The 20454-nt window shown below is 41.1% G+C and overlaps 1 protein-coding gene across 5 annotated transcripts in view; it reads right to left on the bottom strand.

The window, feature by feature from the left end:
- Positions 1–4612: 4612 nt before the first annotated feature.
- Positions 4613–20454, bottom strand: part of cadm1a (cell adhesion molecule 1a) — a 612111-nt gene continuing 596269 nt past the window's right edge. For 4 of the 5 annotated variants that reach the window (XM_033638931.2, XM_033638948.2, XM_033638957.2 and 1 more), the window contains 2 exons: positions 14603–14731; positions 4617–5004 (listed from right to left, as the gene is read on the bottom strand). In XM_033638931.2, the coding sequence (XP_033494822.1) occupies positions 4886–5004; positions 14603–14731 (248 nt within the window). In that variant the 3' untranslated portion in view covers positions 4617–4885. Of the gene's footprint in view, positions 5005–14602; positions 14732–20454 lie in introns of all 5 variants that reach the window. The other variant, XM_033638966.2, reaches the window with a different exon arrangement.

Here is a 20454-nt window from a genome sequence, read left to right as displayed (position 1 = left end):
CTATTTATGAACCAATACAAAATGTGTATGGGAATGTGGAACTCCTTTCCTCCATTGATACACATTAACATTTCCCAAGAACAGCAGAGAGACAAAAAGAATCAATCTAAAAACAATGACTGGTGACACAATCAAAACTTTTTCGGGAATCAAACGAGCTTCCGAAGGCGGAGGTGTGTTGAAAGTGACAGTAGTAGTAGTAGTACAGCCACAACACGTTTATAATCCTGCTTCATTCCAATAAACAGTGTACTCTTTATGACCTATGTCAACACAAAGCAATACTTAACACATCTTTTACAATGCACCAAATATTAAGAAAAATACAGAAAACATGTACAACATATATGCAAAATACCACCAATTTTGCCTCTTGGGTCTAAAATAATGTGTTGTTGATTCGATGAGGATGCATTGTACTTGCTTCTATGTCATTGGTGGGGCCTAAACTTTGCATTCTACCTGAGATGCAGTCACATCGGTCAGCAACGCATGAACCAGAGACAGGACATTATCAAAAGAATTTAATGTGGAGAAAACTACACCAGTTACACTGTAAGACCATTTTTTACTTTACTGGGCATTTAATAGAAAATAAAATGATACATACAGTAACCTTACATATCATTCTGCTATTTATTTCAAATTGAATCCTCATCATTTCTCTTAAAAACTACTTGAATGTTATGTTTATGTTTTGCTCATGGTGCTTTTTGTATTGGAACTTTGGGAGAGCAGAGTTATTGTAGGTAAAACATTTGGAGAAACACTCCGGCCGTTCCAACACACAAAGGATTTAATATGCACAAATAAAATATTAATGCATCAGCCTTAAGGGAGAAGACAATATTCAGTTCTATTCCTTTATTGGCAAGTACATATTTTGAAGTCTGATTTAAATGGAAGCTGCCACATGTCACTGAAGCGAAATAGTGCTCACTGTAAAATACAAATCACACAATCTCAGTCTTGCAGATGAGGCGGCATCTGCTCTGTGATTCATAAAGCAACAATAACAAGTCAGTTAATAGTTTTATCAGACACCAGACTGTAAAACATCGAACCTAATCAGAACCCGTCCCCGCCCCCACCCGTCCATGTAACAAACACAAAACAGTGTCATCAGCATACAGTGTTAACTTAGTGGTAATTCCTTTGTGAGTACAGAACTTTTTAAATTAACTCAAGTTTTAACAGATGGAGAGAGTTGGACACGGCACGTTTGATCTTTGTCTGCAACATCACTCCTGTAGCCCCCATCTCCGACTGACACATCCAATGGAAAAGCTAAAAATATGTCCACAGCTTGCACCCACTCTTCTAAAAACTGCAGAAAAAATATTCAGTGACTTTTAAAATGCACAGATGCATTATGCTCAGGAGGTTAACATTTGCGTAATGCACTTCACAAGAACCTTCTCCACTCCCTTTGAACGACCCCCCAAAACCACAATCTCCATATGGAAAGACTGAATGCTGTCTTCATGCATGACGATGATATATTAAAGCTATCATATTGTTTATGTGTTGCAATCTGAGCTGCACATTAAGAAAGTCCAATCAAAGGTGTTAACATGGCAATAAAGGACTGAATCTTGGATATGAGTGTCCACACAGCAAGCAACACCAGTCTCAACAGCGTCTAGTGAGATAATAATAAAAAGTGAGTACGTTTCATCATTAGATATGATTGATATTAATATATCTAGGGCTGCCACCTAATAGTCGACCAAACTTTAGTTGACCAGAAAGGTCATTAGTCGGCAAGATATCAGTCACAGAAAACAACAACAACAAAAAAGACTGGACCATGTGGGAAGTGTCCACGCTCAGCAGTCAGACAGGAGTCAGGTTAATTTCCAGGGCTGGTACCTGCAGTTATTCCACAGGCTAGTTAATAACATGTCGGGCAGGAAATCCAAAGTGTGGGATCATTTTGAGAAGGTGAAGGACGAACCCAAGGTGATATGTAAACTCATCTTCATTGGTCGACTACAAACATGACGTATCATCTGAAACATGGAAGTAGCTACATGCCCATTAGCCCACAGCGTCATTAACAGACGGCTCGCTCAATGTGTGACGTGCACTTGTAGATAAAATATAGGCCTATATTAATGAAGGTTCATTAGTACGCTTTTGTATTTCTCTGTAATGTAGCACAGTGTTAACAATGTTACTGATACTATTCTTTCTCAAACCTTCAACTCAAACCATTGTGTGGCCCCGCCAAAAACATATAATTTAATAAATAAATTAATATCATCAACTTGCGGGTGACTTGTCGACTCATGGCCCTAAATGACGACTATCGGTTGACTCAGCAGATTCTTAGTCGGGGGCAGCCCTAAAATATATATATATATATATATAAAAAAACAGTATCACTACAATACATGACACCTATGTATTTCTGATATGCAATGTTTAAACTCAATGAAATTTTATTTCTGAATCTCAAAAAATGTATTTTGTCACATCATGATGTATTTTTTTTAAAGGATGCAAACACTGCAAGTTTTGATTTTTTTTGTAATGAAATGTTTTTTTTTTACTTAACAAGTTGCCATCATCAGGCAATTAATTGAAATTTTGTTCTGTATTCATTTGATATGGTTTATGTTTGTCCAATTGATTCTAGCTCTTAAACTTTAGAACGTCACTTTAAAAAAAACTGAATAAATAAATTCCTTGAAAAAACACTTCATTCTAAGTTTATAATTTGTGATGATAAAATGTTCAAAATTATGTGATATCATGACATTCAATGCCTGCTCAAAGCTTTAAAGGTGTACGCTACAACCAAGACCTCCACCTCAATCCACCCACAGCTGTCATATAAAGTACGGACTCATTAGGTGAGCTGCTTGCTGTGTGAACACATAATTAGGACAATCAATGCCACAGACAGACCCTCATCGCCATGTTAAAAAGCCAGGGCGTTAATGTAACCCTTGGATTACGACCACGGAGCACAACGTGTGCATTAAGTTCAGGTACACACAACTAATTACTTTTGGCATTCGTCAGTGCTCCCCAGCTGGCACAGCCAAACAGATCCTCATTCAGTTTTGGCAGGTGACAGAAAAAGCAAGATAGAGAAGCAAAAGAGAAAATGAGTTTCAGCACGTACACACATGCAGAAAAACTATCAATTGTTTACGCATTCAAGCTGCGGCATCGAAGCAAAGTATATATTTGGAAGGTGTGATGGAAGTGGAAAGACTGGCCTGTCTCTCAGAGCATTTCAGTTTGAAGACTCTCCCAAACATTTGCTTGTTTTACATTTCGACAAAACTCACAATGAGCGTGACACAATAAAATCCACAAAGGTACTCCATTGTAATTCTAGTAAGTTGTAAAAAATATTTCTTAGTAAGGATTAGTGTACAATACAGCTGTGATTCCATTGGCTTGATTTACATTGGATTGTGTGTCTATATGAGATAACATGAGCCCGCTGTAGGGAAGGACGTTTTGTGCAGCTTATGTGTTCCTAAAATAAATTTGAATGCGTTTGGAGCTTGGTTAAGGCTGTTTCTCTTTTTCGGTGAAGTTATGTACAGTACACCAGCATCTTTTGGCTGCCGGGTGGTCTTATATTAATACCAAATATTTTTTCAACAGCCTTTTATTACTGAGGCATCTTGACTGAGAGTCTGCCAAAAAAAAAAAAAATAAATAATTAAAACAATTTACATTTTCTTACTTGGCCATTTGTAAGAAAAATATTTTAGAGTGAGAGCAGATGGAAATCAATTGAATCTCATCATTGCAACTCAATAAAAGCTGGTGGGGAAAACAGGGCTTCCATTCAGACAAATAGAAGAAAAATATTACAGAACAGAGGAAGAAATCAAAATAATGAAATGGCAGCGCAGTGGGGGAAAATAATGTACTACTTCTCTTTACTAAGAAAGGTAATTGTTTAAGAGGCAGTAGTAAATCTGCTCTGAAGACCAAACTGAGGTTGCAGAACATGAATTTAAAAACTGAATTGGCCTGATAAAATCATTTCATGTTATCCTTTGCTGCCTTCTTTTTGATTATGTTCTGAATGTGGTTGTGTTCAGGAGGGGGCAGGGAGAGCATATACAGTACATCAAACCTGTTTCTCATTTATGTCCTTTGTACAATGATATGTAAAGCATTCCATGCATTTTTGGAGCTGTCGAAACTTCAGGGGGAAAGAAAAACAGAGGGAAGTAATGGCTTGAGACAAATCACAGTATACTGGAAAGAGTTTTTGTTATGCAGTAGAGGACGCATGTGTGCAGACACATTTAGGGAAATGAATAAAGTGGCTGTGTAATTTTACCCTCATACAAAAGCCAACAGCACATTGATAATTACGAGTGGGGAAAGATGAAACAGGAAAAAAGGAGGTGGGGGGAGCAACAGGGTTATGCAAATGAGGATCAACACAAATCCAAAGTATGGATAGAACAAGGCACAGAATTTTCTGCAAATGGTTGAACTAAATAAAATTCGTACCAGCAGTTAGGGAGGTGTCGAAATGGTGAAGCTCTCTACAGTGATTTCTGGCAACGTCTGGCGCACCCTCCCCGCCCCCAACCCCATCCCCTTCTCAATTTACCGAAAACCCAACCCCCTCCCATTTTTTGTCCTTTTTTGATTTTTTTTTTTTTTTTTTTTACACACAAAACATTCCATCTATATCTGCAGACTAGACTAAACAACGGCTTAAAACCAGGCCTTTCTTTAAAACCCCGTCTCTCCTCTACTCCTCGACCCCTCTACTCTCACTAAAAGTGATCCTGAACCAACACAAATCCTTCCATCTGCCCCCCCTCTCCCCCTGCCCCGGCCCCAAAAACAGCTCCCTGTCCCAAAGAGGACACTGGAGTGAGGGGTCCTGCTTTGATTAGATGTAGTACTCTTTCTTTTCGTCCGAGTTGGTGTGGCCACCCTCTGCGTTGATGATGGCTGTATCTGCGTCCGCTGCGTCGTCTGCTCCTTTGGCTTCGTGTGTGAAGTAGGTACCTGAGGAGGAGGGAGGATGAAGGACAGTGTCACGGACTGGGTAATAGCCTGCTGCGTAGATGATACAAAAGATTAAAATGTGCCTCTACATCCCACCGCACCTAATTATGTAAATCCTTCTCCGTGTGGCCATTTACACAAACCTAACACCGGCAAGCTGTAATATTCAGATTATACATCATTTTCCCTCTTTTTCATTCAAATTGGCACATGAAAATCTGGGTTTTGAAATGATCTCGAGTGTGGGGAAGAGCACAGCTCACACCTTCAAATTAACCTTGTCAAGTTCGGGGTGGGGGGGGTTCTACCGAGCCCCTTCAAACTTCATTTACAAGATTTATTCACATCTATCACAGTCGAGGTTTATAACAGGCAATATTCCAGGTGTGCTTCAACTGTGGAAATAAAAGCACAAATGCTGCTCGAAGAGATGGAAACAAGGTGTTCATTATTGTTGCACCGCAAAGATGGTGACAGGGATGTGTTAAGATTGCACCTAATAATAAAAAGCTGAATCCTGTTTTTTTTCCCTTTAGGTGTTTTCGTTCTCCCGTCAGCCATTATAGTCAGAAGCCCTTTGGCAAACAGCAGCATCAGAAAGACATTGATCTTTAATGTGAGACTGTTTTAGTCAGTGTTTAAATCACCCAATCGGTTTATTTTGGAGAGGAAGACACCTCTACGGATAATTTGGCTCCCGGTAAAAAACCCCTGAACATCTGGATCTTAATTTGCAGCGATAAAAGGAGAGCACACATTTGCAGGTGCTGAGCTAGCGCCCCCTTCTGATACATGCCGAACAGCATCAGAGAAAACTGCTTTATTGAGTGTTTTTACCAATTCTAATCACCTTGATTTGGAGAGGAGGAGACCTCTGCGGATAATTTGGCTCCTGGTTAAAACTTCCTGAACAATGAACACTGAAGGAATCCTAACTGGGAGGTCACGCTTGGCACACAGGAAGTTTAAACTGCTTGCAATCTGCGATTCACACCACTAGATGTCACTGAAGCCCACACACTGCTCCTTCAAGAAGCTTAATGCAGAGAATTTTAGACTAAAAGTTGACTTGTAAATGTAGTTTATCTTTTAAATCTGTCAAAATTGGACATTTTTAGGCTTTCAGAATGAAACAGGTAAATACAGTCAGGTTTTATTCAGTGTTTATACCAGTTTTAGATTTATTTTGGAGAGGAAGAGACCTCTGAATAATTCGGCTCCCGGTAAAAACTTCCTGAATATCTGAATCAGAAATAAGGTGTGCACCGCTAGGCAAGTGGCTTGTTTCCAACATGCCAAACAGTTTCACAGGAACACTAATTTGTAATGTAAAACTGTTTTATTTAGTGTTATCACTGGTTTAAATCACTTGGTCTGTTTGTTTTGGAGAGGAAGAGACCCTTGCGGATAATTCGGCTCCCAATAAATACCTCCTGAACATCTGGATCTTCAATTATCAGATGAAAAAAAGGTGAGCACGCATTAGCAGGTGCTGGGCTGGCGGCCTGAGAGGAAGAGACCTCTGTGGATAATGCGGCTTCCAGTAAAAACCTCCTGAATGGCTGATTCAGAAATGAGATGTGCAGACATAAGCAGGTGCTAGGTGAGCGACTTGTTCCCGACATGTATCAGAGAAACATTAATTTGTAATGTTAAACTGCTTTATTCAGTGTGTTTATGAGTTTAAATCACCAGGGGCCTCATGTACAAAGGGTGTGTACGCACAAAAACGTGGCGTACGTCCTTTTCCATGGCAAAGTTCAGATGTATCAAGAGTGAAATGACCGTGGAAATGTGCGGTGCCTCACGCCAACTTCATGGCTGGCGTACGCACGTTTCTACAGCTGTTGATCCTTTGGCGACACTTAAAGGTGATGCTGGTAAACTGTTATAATAAATAAATGTGAAAACAGTCCTCTGAGTGATGTGCACATCAGAGAAACATGAACAATTAACACTGATGAACAATTAACACACCCATGTGTCTGAAATTAGATGAGTGGATATAAAAGCATGTGCAAAGTGGTGCCGAAAATACTGTTAACAACAACGGCTGCTTTAGCAGTAGTAGAAGATTTGTAAATGGCGCAATACGAAGAGAGCGTGTGTTCAGAGACAGATGGCACTGGCACATGATAACAACTGGCTCATCAGCTGCTTTAGGTTCCCGAGGGCAATCCTCCTGGAACTGTGCGCAGAGCTGCAGCCGGCAGCGCGACACGGCGAGGAGCCATGCGCTGCCTGTGTCCATACAGGTTCTGACCACACTGGGGTTCCTAGCAACAGGGGCATTCCAGAGGGAGCTGGCCGACCGATCGGGACTGTGCCAGTCGACCCTGAGCTGAGCCATGCCAGCTGTGTGGGACGGAATTATCCGCATGTCAGCCAGGTATATTAAATTCCCATACAATGCAGCTGAACAGGCCAACATTAAAGCGCAATTTGCAGCGTCAGCCAGTTTTCCTAATGTTATCGGAGCTATCGACTGCACACACATGGCTACAGTATAAAAGCACCATCACAGGATGAATTTGTTTATGTCAACAGGAAGCATTTTCATTCGATCAATGTACAGATCATATGTGATGCACAAATGCAATTAATCAACATTGTAGCGAGGTGGCCCGGTTCAACGCAAGATTCATACATTCTGAGTAACAGCATGGTTGGGAACAGACTACTAGCTGGCACTGTGCGCGATGGGTGCCTTCTTGGTGAGTAAATAATTTATTTGTTTAATTGTCCTAATATTAATCCCCCTGATGCGCATTGAACATGTGCACCCCCAAATATTATCCTGTATTCACAGCATCAGTACTAGTCAGTGGTTAAAGTTAGTGACTTGCTGTTTTTTGCTGGTTAAACTACAGCTTCAGAGCTTTCTAACAAGTCCCTGATTGTCTCTGTGTGTAAAGTACTCATGTCAATAAACCCGTGCGTAAAGTGTGACATTTTCTTAATCAGCCACACCTTTTCCCCGGCGCACTTCTGCATTAATTTACAACAATATTGTGTGATCCGTGTAAGAGGTGTATAAAATTAACAAATATAAACTGTAAATCCAGTTCACATAATTATTTGTCTGCTTTCAATTGACCCCAGGTGACTCAATGTTCAAACGGGGTGAGCTCCTCCTCTCCTGTCCCCCCCGCCTGTTTTGGCCACACTTTGGCGGTGGGCAGCCCTCCTCCGCTTCATGTCCACCTTAATGTCAGACCACTTCTTTTTTAATTCTGCGTGTGTACGCTTTTCTGTCCCCACAGCATTGACAGCCTCACACACACTCTCCCACTCACTCCGCTTACATTTAGTATTGATGCCAGAGGACAGTGTGCCAAAAAGTACATTTTTGCGCGCCTCCACTTCAGTGAGTAGCATCTCCAATTCGCATTCTGTGAAGTTTTTCTTTTTCCCCGTCTTACGCATTCTTTTGTTATAGTTTTCTGATGGTGCAGAGAGGGGAATCTCAAATGCAGGGTTCATTTAAATATGATTTGCATATTTAAATAGGGGCGTGAACAGGGAGGGGCCGGGTACTCCAACATGTGCGCTCAATTCCACGTTGATTGGGATGTACAAAGGAAATGTGCTTGGATTCATGTGTATGCACAGATTCATACATCTGGATATTTTTGTGTGTACGATGTTTTCTGGATTTAAGCGTATGCCATGTTTCAGTAGGAAATCCACGCAAGTCTTTGTACATGAGGCCCCTGGTCTGTTTGTTTTGGAGAAGAGGAGACCTCTGCGGATAATTCGGCTCCCTTTAAAACCTCCTGAACAATGAACACTGAAGGAATCCTAACCGGGAGTTCACACTTGGCACATGGGTTTTAGCTGGTTGAAAGCTGCAGTCCTCACCATTAAATGCCACTAAATCCTAGCACAGTATTTCTTTAACATCAGGTTTATATGACAATTAAAAGAAAAAGTAATCAATCACACATTTTTACTTCCTCTTGTGCAGCCATGATCCAATATCTGATACACTCTTATCTGAGACTTTTGGTAAGGACGCCTCAGTTCAGATCAGAATAATGCTGTAATCCGCCCCCGTTGCCAGTTAATACAACCCCACTCCTACGTTTGTTCTCATGGTTATGGGTCGCTTCAGGTAAGTGTTTTGTTGAGTAATTATTATGGAAAGTTTCAGACAGAGGCAGTTAAAAGTCGCCGTTAACATCCTGAAATTCTGATGAATAATTTTCCTGAGTGACCTCCCCTGGCTCCTGTCTCACATCTCAACATCTCTGTGCATACATGGAGCCACCTGAAGAAGGCAAAAAATAAATTAATCTCTCTTTTGTCTCTTTGTTATCATCATTATTCTGTCATGAATATTCATATCTGGCATCCAATGCACTTTAAACAGCTTACAACTTGCACCATCCACAATGACATTAGTCAAAGTGGGCTCCTTGTGACTTGTTTATTGCATTTTATTCTGCTATTTATTATTAAAAATATTAACAGCCTGATAGAAACACAGGCATCGTGACTACGACTCAGAGGTGAGCATTCAAGGATGATTCCAGTTTATAACAGCTTGTGTCTCACTTTGTAGTTTCCTATAAGTTATGAGAACATCACTAAAGTGAAATAGAAGGACAGTTCATTCAGATTACAGGAAAGGAGTTTAAAATATTGTTTTATTCTAATGAGTTTCATATTCACATAGAGGCGAATTTATAATGAATGGATTGCGCCAACCTTAAATTCAGATTACTTGCAACTACTATTCCACCAAATGAGCTCAGGATTCTTGAACTTCAGTGCTATAAACACATTCTCACGTTGCCCTTGTCACATATTGACGTTTGGTCATGGACTTTCCACGGTGAGATATGACATGCAAGGAACCCGGGGTGTGTCGGCTGTTGACGTTCTGGGACGCCGTGTCAACTTCAGCCTGTTACATGCATTGTGTGTTTTGAAAATACACTTCCGTTTTCACAGGAAATGTATTGTTTGCATATAGTCTCTTTCAAAATAAACACACTACGTCGGTACAACATTGCATATTGACGTTTTTTTCATCAACATCAAAAGCACATAGTTGGGTTGAGGACAAAAGAACAGGGTTTGGCTTTACAATCATACCAGAAGTGAACACAAGCCTCCCGAGTTAAAGTCAATGTTTGTTGGACCCATCCACCACCCTTCTGGGACTTCTGCTGCATTAATTTTCGTTTTTGTCCCTCTGCGCTTCCTCCTGAGGCTGCCGGGCGCCGTTAAACAATAACGGCGACTGGCCACGTATCATGCCAGCGTGAAAGGATGGCTTTTTTTTGTCGGTGTCTTGACGCTGGAAGTCACCGACCAAGTGCTGGATTTTTACGACTTCAGGGTGAGGCCGCGTTGGATAAAAACCCCTGGAAAACAAAAGGATCCTAAGATATCACCAAAAAAAAAGGTGCTCACACATTAACAGGTGTTTGGTTAGTGGCCCGACTGTAACAAGCCAAAAAGCATCAGAGAAACAACTGGAGGAATGAGACTGGGTTGGTGCTATCTAGAGAATCTGCCCACATTTCTACCACTTTTGATCAGAACCAGTGTAATCAAGAATGTGTCACTGACAGGAGGTGTTTCAGTAGTACTTTAGTAGTAGCAAACTTTTGTTGAGTTACTCCGATTCTCATACTCCGATATTTGTTTTTATCCAAAAAACAAGCATGATCAAACAATTATGAGACCATGCACGTTCTTTTTTGTCTGACGATTTCTCCATCCTCTCTTTCCAACCTGTAGAATATGACACACCCACTGATGTCATCATGGTTGGCACCTTAGGTCAAGGACAATCTGCTATATCTTGGTTCCAGATGTCACGAAACTTTTCAGGTTCCAAACAAATTTATTTTTGGTTAAAATGTTCTGAAGGACTCAAAATTAGGTTTCATGTTAGTAGAAAAGGGGTATAGTTGCCCTGTCTCGAGGCCTGATTCACAAGTAAATAAACACTGACCAACGGGACCAGACTGGCCGACCCGTATGCTCTCACTCAGTGGATGGATTATGTCACAGGAAACCAATCTTACAAAGGAGGACGACACTTGAACAGTTTCCTCCAGTTTGTTTTGCTATCAAAGCTAACGTTAGCTAGTGTGCTAAAAAGTTAGCGTTCCAGAGAAATCCAATATTCCTCTTAATCCCTCCCCAGTTTCTGATGAGGTGGACATGATAACCCTTAATACACATAATGTTATTCATCCCTACAACAGGAAATACTTTTTCCCTAATCTGATATGAAGTGTGCGCTGCACATGTGAGCATTTTTGATGATGGCCTCCTTCCAGTCCTTTGGTCTTATCACATTTAACCGTACTTGTCTTTGTTTTTGTTGACGGGCAGTGGCGGCTGGTTTTGAGCCATGACTCCTTCTATTCTGGCTCCCAATAACACAACAAAGTGATATTTTAAGACTCCTATGTAGCCTACAGCTGTTCTATCAGCTGATCACAGTTAACCAATAGAACAGTGACACACCTTCATTGTTAGTCTATCATCTTGCCGCTGTCTTTTAAAATATGATTCTCTTTCTGCCTTTAGTACGTTCATGCTGCAGTTTTGTGCACCCTCCTCCTCCCCATCACCACTTAGACTTTGCAGATTCATCAGCTTCATCACCCTCATCGGCCTATCTGTCTCAGCAGCCACCACCATCACCACCACCAGTGTCTGGACTCCATGGGGAGATTTATCTTGCTGCTGCTCCGGGCAGACGTCCCACGATTATCTCCCTGTAGAGTCTAAGCGCCAAAGTCATTCTGTCAAATCATCATTGCATATCATCTGTTAATCCGTACACCTATAATCTATATGACACAATTACCTTTACCTCATTCACCTGTCTCTCCTGATTGTTATATCAGTCTGTCAGTGCTGTTTGTGTTTTCAAACTCACACCTTCAGACTTTCAGGTTTTCCTTTGTTTAACTCTATTTTTCAGTCATGTTTCGTGTTTCCTGTTTCATTTTCTTACATCTCCTCTCACATTAGATCACTTCACTTCCTGCCCTTGGGTTTTACCACCAGTTGTGATTGTGTGCCCCGCCCTGATTAGTTTCACCTGTCCCTCACTGGTCCTGCAGTCTACTCACCTGTTCCCGCCTCCCCAATTCGTGCCTCCCTACTTGCCTGGTTCCTTTGTTCTTTGTCAGTTTGACTTCATTTTAGGTTTAGAGTCCTGTTACCAGCTTTCCTCTGCCTGCCTGATTTTTGGACTGTGAGCTTTTTTTTTAAATAAATGTTTGAACTCATCCAGCTGCCTCTTTTGTTGTCTGCATTGGGTCCAAGCCTGCTACCTGCTCTCCAGGACCGTGACATTACACGGTTTCTTTTTGTCTTCAACGTGCAGGTTTAGTGACCGCAAAAAAAAGCAGCATAATCCTTTTATGAATTCGCCCGACAGTGGCCTTTTTAGGAGGCACACATGTAAGATCTAATGTAACCCAAATGACAGCTCAGCCATAAATTCTACCTCTAATAATAATAATATTATACCTATAATAATACCTCTCTAATAATATTAATGTTCAATTTTGATTGATTCTGTCAGAGTGGTATTCATAGGAGCCCTGCCAGGGAGTTTGGGCCCATAAAAAGATATCACACTGGACCCCACCACCACCACAGGTGACACGAACCCTGCTCAGCTGCTGTGACATTCACCTCCAGAACCTAATCAACCCATCAAAGACAGTGACATACTCATACTTTGTTCTTCTATTCCATTACATTTTAGGGGGGAAATACTGTACTTTTTACTCCACATTTATTTGATACTAATAGTAACTGGTGACTTTTAAAATGAAAACACTTACTTGTAATGACATATTTTAAGACTCAAGGCTTTCTACTTTTACTTGAGTGAAAAATCTGAGGACTTCTTCCATCATCATAATCAAAATTTTAATTACTATTAACTGACATGTCACTCGACACAATACTGCTCACTTCCTGCTTCAGTTGAGAGTCGGGCTGGTTCATTAACAGTGGAAAGGCTGCTGAGGAGTTCAAGGCTGCATCTGTACTTTGGCCCGGTACCAGGAGGGGCGGGGACGACTGATTTAGTATGAATATCTTGAGAAATGTTTGCTTGTATTGATTAAATGAAAAAGATGCTGCAAAATGCAGTTGGGAAAAAAATCCTCGGGCTTTCTACCAGAGAAGCATCTCATGGTTAAGGTTCGGAAAAAAAGTTGTAGTTTGGGATAAAATTAACGGATTTCTGTCAGAACTGGCTTTTTGATGGCTTTAACAACAAATGCAGGTGGTTACATTTCACCAACACAAGCATGTGGTTGGGTTTAGGAAGAATGAACAGGGTCTGGCTTTACAATCATACAGGAAGTGAATACCTGCCTTCTGGGTGAAAGTCAGTGGTTGTTGCACCAGTCCACCAACACTCCCACCTGCCCTACTCAGAGTTTGGCCCCCTTGACTTACATTGTCCTCTGGCCACATTTCCCCCTGATGCCGCCAGACAATGTTAAACGCCGACATGAAACAATGGCTTTTTTCGTTGGTGTCTGACGCCGGAGGTCACCGCCTAAGTGTCGGGATTCAGTGACTTTGGAGTGAGACTGGGTTGCTACATACGGTGCTGCTGGGTATTCATTTACCTGTGTGTATGATTGAGACTATAGTGGTGTTGTACGTGACTGAATTATATTGAGATGTGTTTAGTGACACATTAGTAATAAGAATGTATTGGAGTAACACCTCTGTGACAGTGTCAACAAAAACTGAACGTTAGACCTCCTGAATGTGGACTTTGTGGATGGGATTAAATTGTATGGGTCTTTCAAAAAAATGGGCAAAGGATGTAAGTTAAAGCAGGACGTTAATGGAGATAAAAATAAATATTATTACACTTTACCAATGTGTTTTTTTTCTTAGCTCAGGAATGTTTCAGTTCACCACTGAGATCCATCAGCAGACAACGGAAATCATCTTTATCTGAACACACACTTCTGGACAGAAGTCTGAGGGTAACCACGGAGTTCAGAATCACCATATAATAATAAAACATCTCTACACCTTTAAATTGCCTCACTTACACTATTTCCTCTCTGAAGTGGTATCTCATCCCATTTCCTCCCGCATGTGAAATTTGTTATAGATTATAATTATTTCTGTGTTATGAGGGCAGCATACGAGATGCGTTATACTATTCAGCAGGGCGGCAAGAAAAATGTAATTTTACTCACCATCAGTAACCCGTAGCCTTAATAGCCATCTTTCCATCATGTGGAGAGGATTTAAAAAGAGTTCTTCACAGAAACAGAGTAAAGAGGCCACACCTGACAAACTTTACAGCCGGCTGGATCAGCTTGTGTTTTAGAGACAAGTAGTGTGTCGCTCAGAAATGCTAACAGGTAATGCATAAACTGTTCTTGACTTAATGTTGAGGGGATTGTCTCATAATATTCCTATAAGCATGTGCAACATACTGTAGTGTTGAGTATAGTCGGTCTGAACTCAGCTATGTTTCCTGTGAGCTGCCTGCTTCACTAACTGTAATTTATGTTTTATTCTTAATATCTTCAGTATATCTATTCTGCTATTAAAGCTGTGTTTTCAGGTCCAGTACCTTTGTGTCTTGCAAAGTAGCGCCCCAAGATAATGAGTAGACAGAGCATGGCGAAGACGACCACGGCCACCACTCCTCCGATCACTGCATGGTCCACCGTTCTGGGTGCTCCTTCTCCAGCTCGTGAATCTGTAAGAGAGAAAAGAAAAAAGAGGAACTCAATATGGAAAGACAACAACAGTACTCAGTGTTACATTGTGGGAAGAAAAGTCAGCCACCACGTGCCTCCTGGGATGTCTGACAGTTAGATGAGACAGAGATGTGGGAGGTGTAGGTTGAGTTCTTGATCTTGTGTTCCTTTTATTGCCTTAGATTTAAAATAATACCGGCGTTTTACACTGCAATATGTCTTCTTTTGGTTCTGTTTGTTTCCAGTTACTTCCCCTGAGACCAGTTTGGCTTCTCTTTTTTTTAATCTGGTTGACATTTTAATATCCACTCTGCAAAATTGCCACAACGATAACAGTTTGGATTGCAATCAGGAATTGATTAAAGTGAGCGGGATAATAATAACCATGTTCCTGCCGGACTATGAGAAATCACTCAGGGACAGATTTAGCAAGAAAACTGTGCAAACGTGCGCTGCGGTTTTCATCCAGTTTGCGGCGGCAATTGGTGTGTATCCAGCACCTGATTTACTGAGGCAGCAGCTCATTATAGAGTCAGCTCCTGGTGCTGCCCTCCAGACGCACTCTGCAAGTGAAGGAGAGCTCATTACTATTACACTGAATATTACTCATAAAATTATGATATTATAATCTTGCTCTATTAATTAATAATAGCCTAATTTCTTCAAATCTGTTTCTAATAATCACTTTTTGGTTATATATACTGTGCAGCAAGGTGGTGCAGTGGTTGGGGTTCACTCTGACTGTGTGTTCTCCCTGTGCCTGCGTTGATTTCCTCCCACAGTCCGATGTATGTCATGTATGTTAGTGATGGCTCTAAACTGTCCATAGGTGTGAAGGGTTGTCTTTCTTAGTGTGAGCCCTTTGATTGACTGGACAGCCTGTCTCGAGTGGATCCTGCCTTTCGCCCAATATCAGCTGGGATTGGCTCCAACACCCCCCTTGACCCTCAAGGATAAGCTGGTATGGCTAATGGACGGACCATCCATCCATCCATCTATATTTAATGCACGTTTCTTTCCACTCTACAGTCTTCCTTGTGGCTCTTGTAAATCCCTCCACGCTATGTTTACGCCTCCTTTTTCTCCGCAAAACTGACAGTTGCAAGTGACCTCAATTCAGTGGAATACGTTCCATCAGTCAACCTCTAATTATTTGCACAATCCTACTTTAAATGCATATGCAATGAGAAGGCACTCATCAAGAATCAAATGACAAGCAAAGTGTGACTCCCAGCTAAATAAATACAGCACATGTCTGGGGCAGAAACCCATAACGCCATGTAGCAACTGTGATGTCATCAATTGGTTTTTGGACTCTCGTTTTCAGTTTCAGTTCAGCATTACAGCCATCGCCATCTTGGTTTTTTGAAGCAAGGAGTGACCAAATTTGGATGAGAGGGTGAAGCTGTTAACAGGTTTATTTCTGCTGCACAGTCAGGCATTCAACATGGGGGTCTATGGGGATTGACTTGCTTTTGGAGCCAGCCTCAAGAGGCCATTTAAAGAACTGCAGTTTTTGCCATTTCCGCATTGGCTTCATTTTTCTACACCACAGATTGCTGCTTGCAGAATGCGCAACACATTCTCATCCCAGGTCATCAAATACCAACACGTTCTTACACCTTGCTGTGTGATGCTAATGCCAAAGGAACCCTTTAATGCCTTTAAAAAATGCACCCTTTAGCGCCTGTACACATGCACGAACAGCTGTCTACCGGATCAAACATGTTATAAGACATGGTTAACGTTGTCAAACAGTCACGGTTTAGTTTAGGCAAGAAACCTAATTAGTTAGGGTTAGATAGAACATCATGTTTCGGGGCAGCTGTGGCTCAGAGTTAGAGTGGGTCGTCATTGGAAGGTCAGCGGTTCCATCCCATGCTCCTCCAGTCTGCATGTTGAAGTGTCCTTGAGCAATGTACTGAGCCTTATTCTGTCCTTTCACCTCATTTTGAATGTCCGATAGTCCACTGCTAACATTGTCTTCCAGTCTTGTCTCATCATCACAAATAAAACACAGATTTCATCATAGTTTTTATTATTTAGATCTAATCTTCGCTCTTCAACGTCTCATCTTCGTCATTGAAAAAAAGGGTCACTGATGAATGATTTTCGTCATAGTTTTTGTTAATGAAATTAACACTGATTGACTAACATTAAGTTACAACAGCAGTGACTTTTGGTTTCTCACAGGACACAAACAGCAGGCTCCTGGGTGAAAGTATGTATTTGTTTGACCCACCCACCCCTCACCCCTCACTCCCACCCCATGCCGGCTTTCTCGCTCTTTATCCTACGTCACTTGCTCTGAATGTCAAATATTGCTGCAGATGGGTTTCATTAGAGTTAGCTGGAAGCCCAGTGCTACTCAAAAAAGGCGCAAAAGGGTGCCCTTGGTATTGTGTCATACACTAAGGGGCCTGACAAGGTGTCAGTATTTCACAACATGGGAATGAGAAAGGGCTGGAATACTTAATATCTGAGTAAAGTCTTAGTAAATCTGTCCTTCAGTATTTTACCCTAACAATGTATTTCTTGCATCAGTTTAATGCTGAGAACATTTTAGAGTACATCTCAAGGAGAAACTTTAATGTGCAGAAAACAAAATATTCACAAATTACTCACGGAGTGGGAAAAGTTGACAATGTTTTTAAGCATTAAGTTTTAAAAAGTGCCTGTAAGTGAACAACAAGCCTTTATGGCTCCTGGCTGTAATGCTATGTGAAAGCTATTGATCAGGTGTCGGGATCCATGACAACCCAGAGTTAATATCTGTTTGTGGATGAGATTAGTCCTTCACAGCACTTAGGAGAAGCACTTTTTTTTATCAATACCCCTGCACTATATAGTAAAGTGGATGGAGGTGGTAGAGAGAAGATGACTTATATGGCGAAGTGTTGCTGAGATGTAACCTGGAATTAATTTGCCATTCACATAACACTTTGGCATCTAATATAATGTATACATTACTAATGCATTTTTGTGCTTTTAGCTTATTAAGATACCATTACGCCAAACACTTAACCTTCACTTCTGAGCTAATGCCTTTTTTAAAGACAAGAAAATAGGGAATGCCAGAGAAAGTAAAGCCAGGACACTGAACAACAACCAGTCTTTGGCAATCAGTGCACGTGGAGGAAACCATCAGCCCCCACCATCCATTAGCTGTAGCAACTCACTAAAACCCCTCCACACGCTCCTCCAGCCTCGTTCTGCACTCAAGGGATTTGCTGAGTGAGCTCCAGGAAAAAGAAGCAGCAGGCCACAATTTATTAACGAATAACAGAAACAGAGAGAGAAACATCATGGATTACATCAGCTGCCGCCCACCTCTACACCCCATGCCTTAGCCAACCTGCGGGAATAAAAGAGGGAGGTGGAGGAGGCAGAGCAGTGCTACCTGTCAAACTCAACAAAACATTACCTGATAGATCTAATAGGTTATTTTGACTTCAGATTTTCTTTTTTAGTGCTGGGCAGATTCAATTAAACTGAGCAGGAATCCCTCTGACATCCAATTCGCTCTTGTCAGACTGCTAAAGCTGTGCTTTAACACACTTTCCTATTACGATGTTAATGTGGACTTTGGCTTTGGGGGAAGCGGGCGAGTGTGTGTGTGTGTGGTGTGTGCGGCGTGGTCAGGGTGGTGGAGGTGGCTCGAACGGCTGCAGAAAATAATTCTCGGTTGTCTATGTCAAACGTTCCTGGATTAAATTCATTTAAGAGGGAGGGGAGAAGAGAACATCAAAGTCTCCACAACGAGTCCACACGTCTACATCATATCGTATGTTACTTCATGCCATAATAAGCTCTGTCGTGTGGATTAACCTGTGTAAACAAGACTGGCCCTTTAGAGCCGTACCTGTAATGGGGCTAGTCTGGCGTGTTGGTGGTGCTAGAGGGAAGGTTCTGGGGTCACCAAAATGTCCTCTCAGTCTGAAGGAGCATGAAAATCCACAGCAAACCGCATGGAAATCATTTTTCCACAGAGGTTCCTTTAAGGTTAGAAACCCTTGAGTTTGACATCTTGTTCCAGCTCTTCATTGAAGTTATATGATGCTTACACTAAGAGAAATATTCCAACCCCAGAGTTCTTTTTTTATATAACCATTCCATCAAAAAGAAATATTGTACATGTCTTATGCATCATTTAATATCCCATTTCACATTAATTCAGACATATTTGTCATCTTTGGAAACTTTGGGATCTCCGCTAGAATTTAAAATAAAGATCTGTGCATTTGAAGAGGTTGATTTTCAAAATACTTGACAAGGTGCCATGTTTTTTAGGAATAGCTTTGACATGAGGGTGGAGGGAGACAAAAAGGGTCAACAAAATCCACAGAAACCATCTTCTGTGGACCACGAATATCAATCATTTCATGGCTACCTGGTGACCAGTAAGGAATGTCAAACCAAATGATTGATCGCACAGTGGCTGAAGAAATAGCCTACGGAAGTTGCAATTTAAGAGATGCAACTTGGGTCTTATTTTTGTAGCTTTGGTCATCATTCTTATGGGGCCAGAAGGACACGTTACTCATTTAGAAATCAAACACTCTCTATTACACAGATTAAAGAAAATAGAAATAAAACTTGCAGTTTAAATGGACTGATTTTCTGACTCTGGGTCAGTCTGAGTCAGCTCTATGGGCCCCTTGATGTGGAAGATCTGGGTATTTTTAAACCCCACAAATGGAGCATTTTTTGGGCCTCATGTACCACTGAGCGACTTTCATAGCACTGAATGGGCCTCGCTTCCAAAGCTGAAACCAGGTCTCTTAATACACCCATGATCCGTCAAAGCAGTGCTTGAACATCAGTCACAATTGAAAAAGTAAGAGATATTAAATAAGAAGTAACCACGGTGTACACAGCTGTGGTCTACTTACAATGGGAAAGCACTCTGTGGCCTTTTTAAAACTGGTTTTCTCATGTTTAACAAAACCTGGATACACATGCTAATTTTGGTCGAAAAAGGTTAAAAGTTAACAGCTGAGATCTAGGAATTAATTTGGCTAGTTGAATTTACGTAAAATTACTTCCAAAACTAAGAAAAAGGATCCAAGTTTTAACAAACCAAATGATCCTTCAGCTTCACTGTCAGGAACTATTCATAGTTATTTTTATTTAATCCTGTTGCCTTTCTTTCCGTATCAACTGGCATACTCTTTGTTAATTTACTGGATGTGATCTGACTAGAATTTCAGATATAAACCCTGAATCTGAAAGGTGAGTGTTAATTAATACAGCAGGTCCTGTCTCCTCTTTATTAGAGATGACAGTGTGTTCAAGAAGTATTTCACTGCTGGAAAGTTGGTCTTTTCATAAAACCAAGCTGTCTTTGCAGTAGATATGCAAATACATTTAAAATCGGTGCTACATGGCCACAGAAAAGAAGAGAAAAAGGACTGTGGCATTTGCTTTTGCTTAAGATATAGAAAACCTTAAGCTACCAGAATGCACTGTGCTGCACTGCACTAATAAATGCTCCTGCTGGGAATATGAACTCGGCCGTTTGACACAATGGCGACTGACTGGCAACAAACAGTCTCATATTACAGTTAAACAGTGAGGTAGAACATGTTTGAGGTGAGAAATAGGCAACACAGTAACAGAATCTTGGTTTGTATTTATCAGCACTGCCTGGTTTTATCACTTAATCTCTCAAAGCAATTAAGTCAAGAAACAGGCAGTGCAGTCATATAATCATCATGATATA

Source organism: Epinephelus lanceolatus, chromosome 11 (genome assembly GCF_041903045.1).
Source record: "Epinephelus lanceolatus isolate andai-2023 chromosome 11, ASM4190304v1, whole genome shotgun sequence".
NCBI lineage: Eukaryota > Metazoa > Chordata > Actinopteri > Perciformes > Serranidae > Epinephelus > Epinephelus lanceolatus.
Note: the sequence above shows the minus strand (reverse complement) of the source record. Positions and strands in the feature narration are given on the sequence as shown.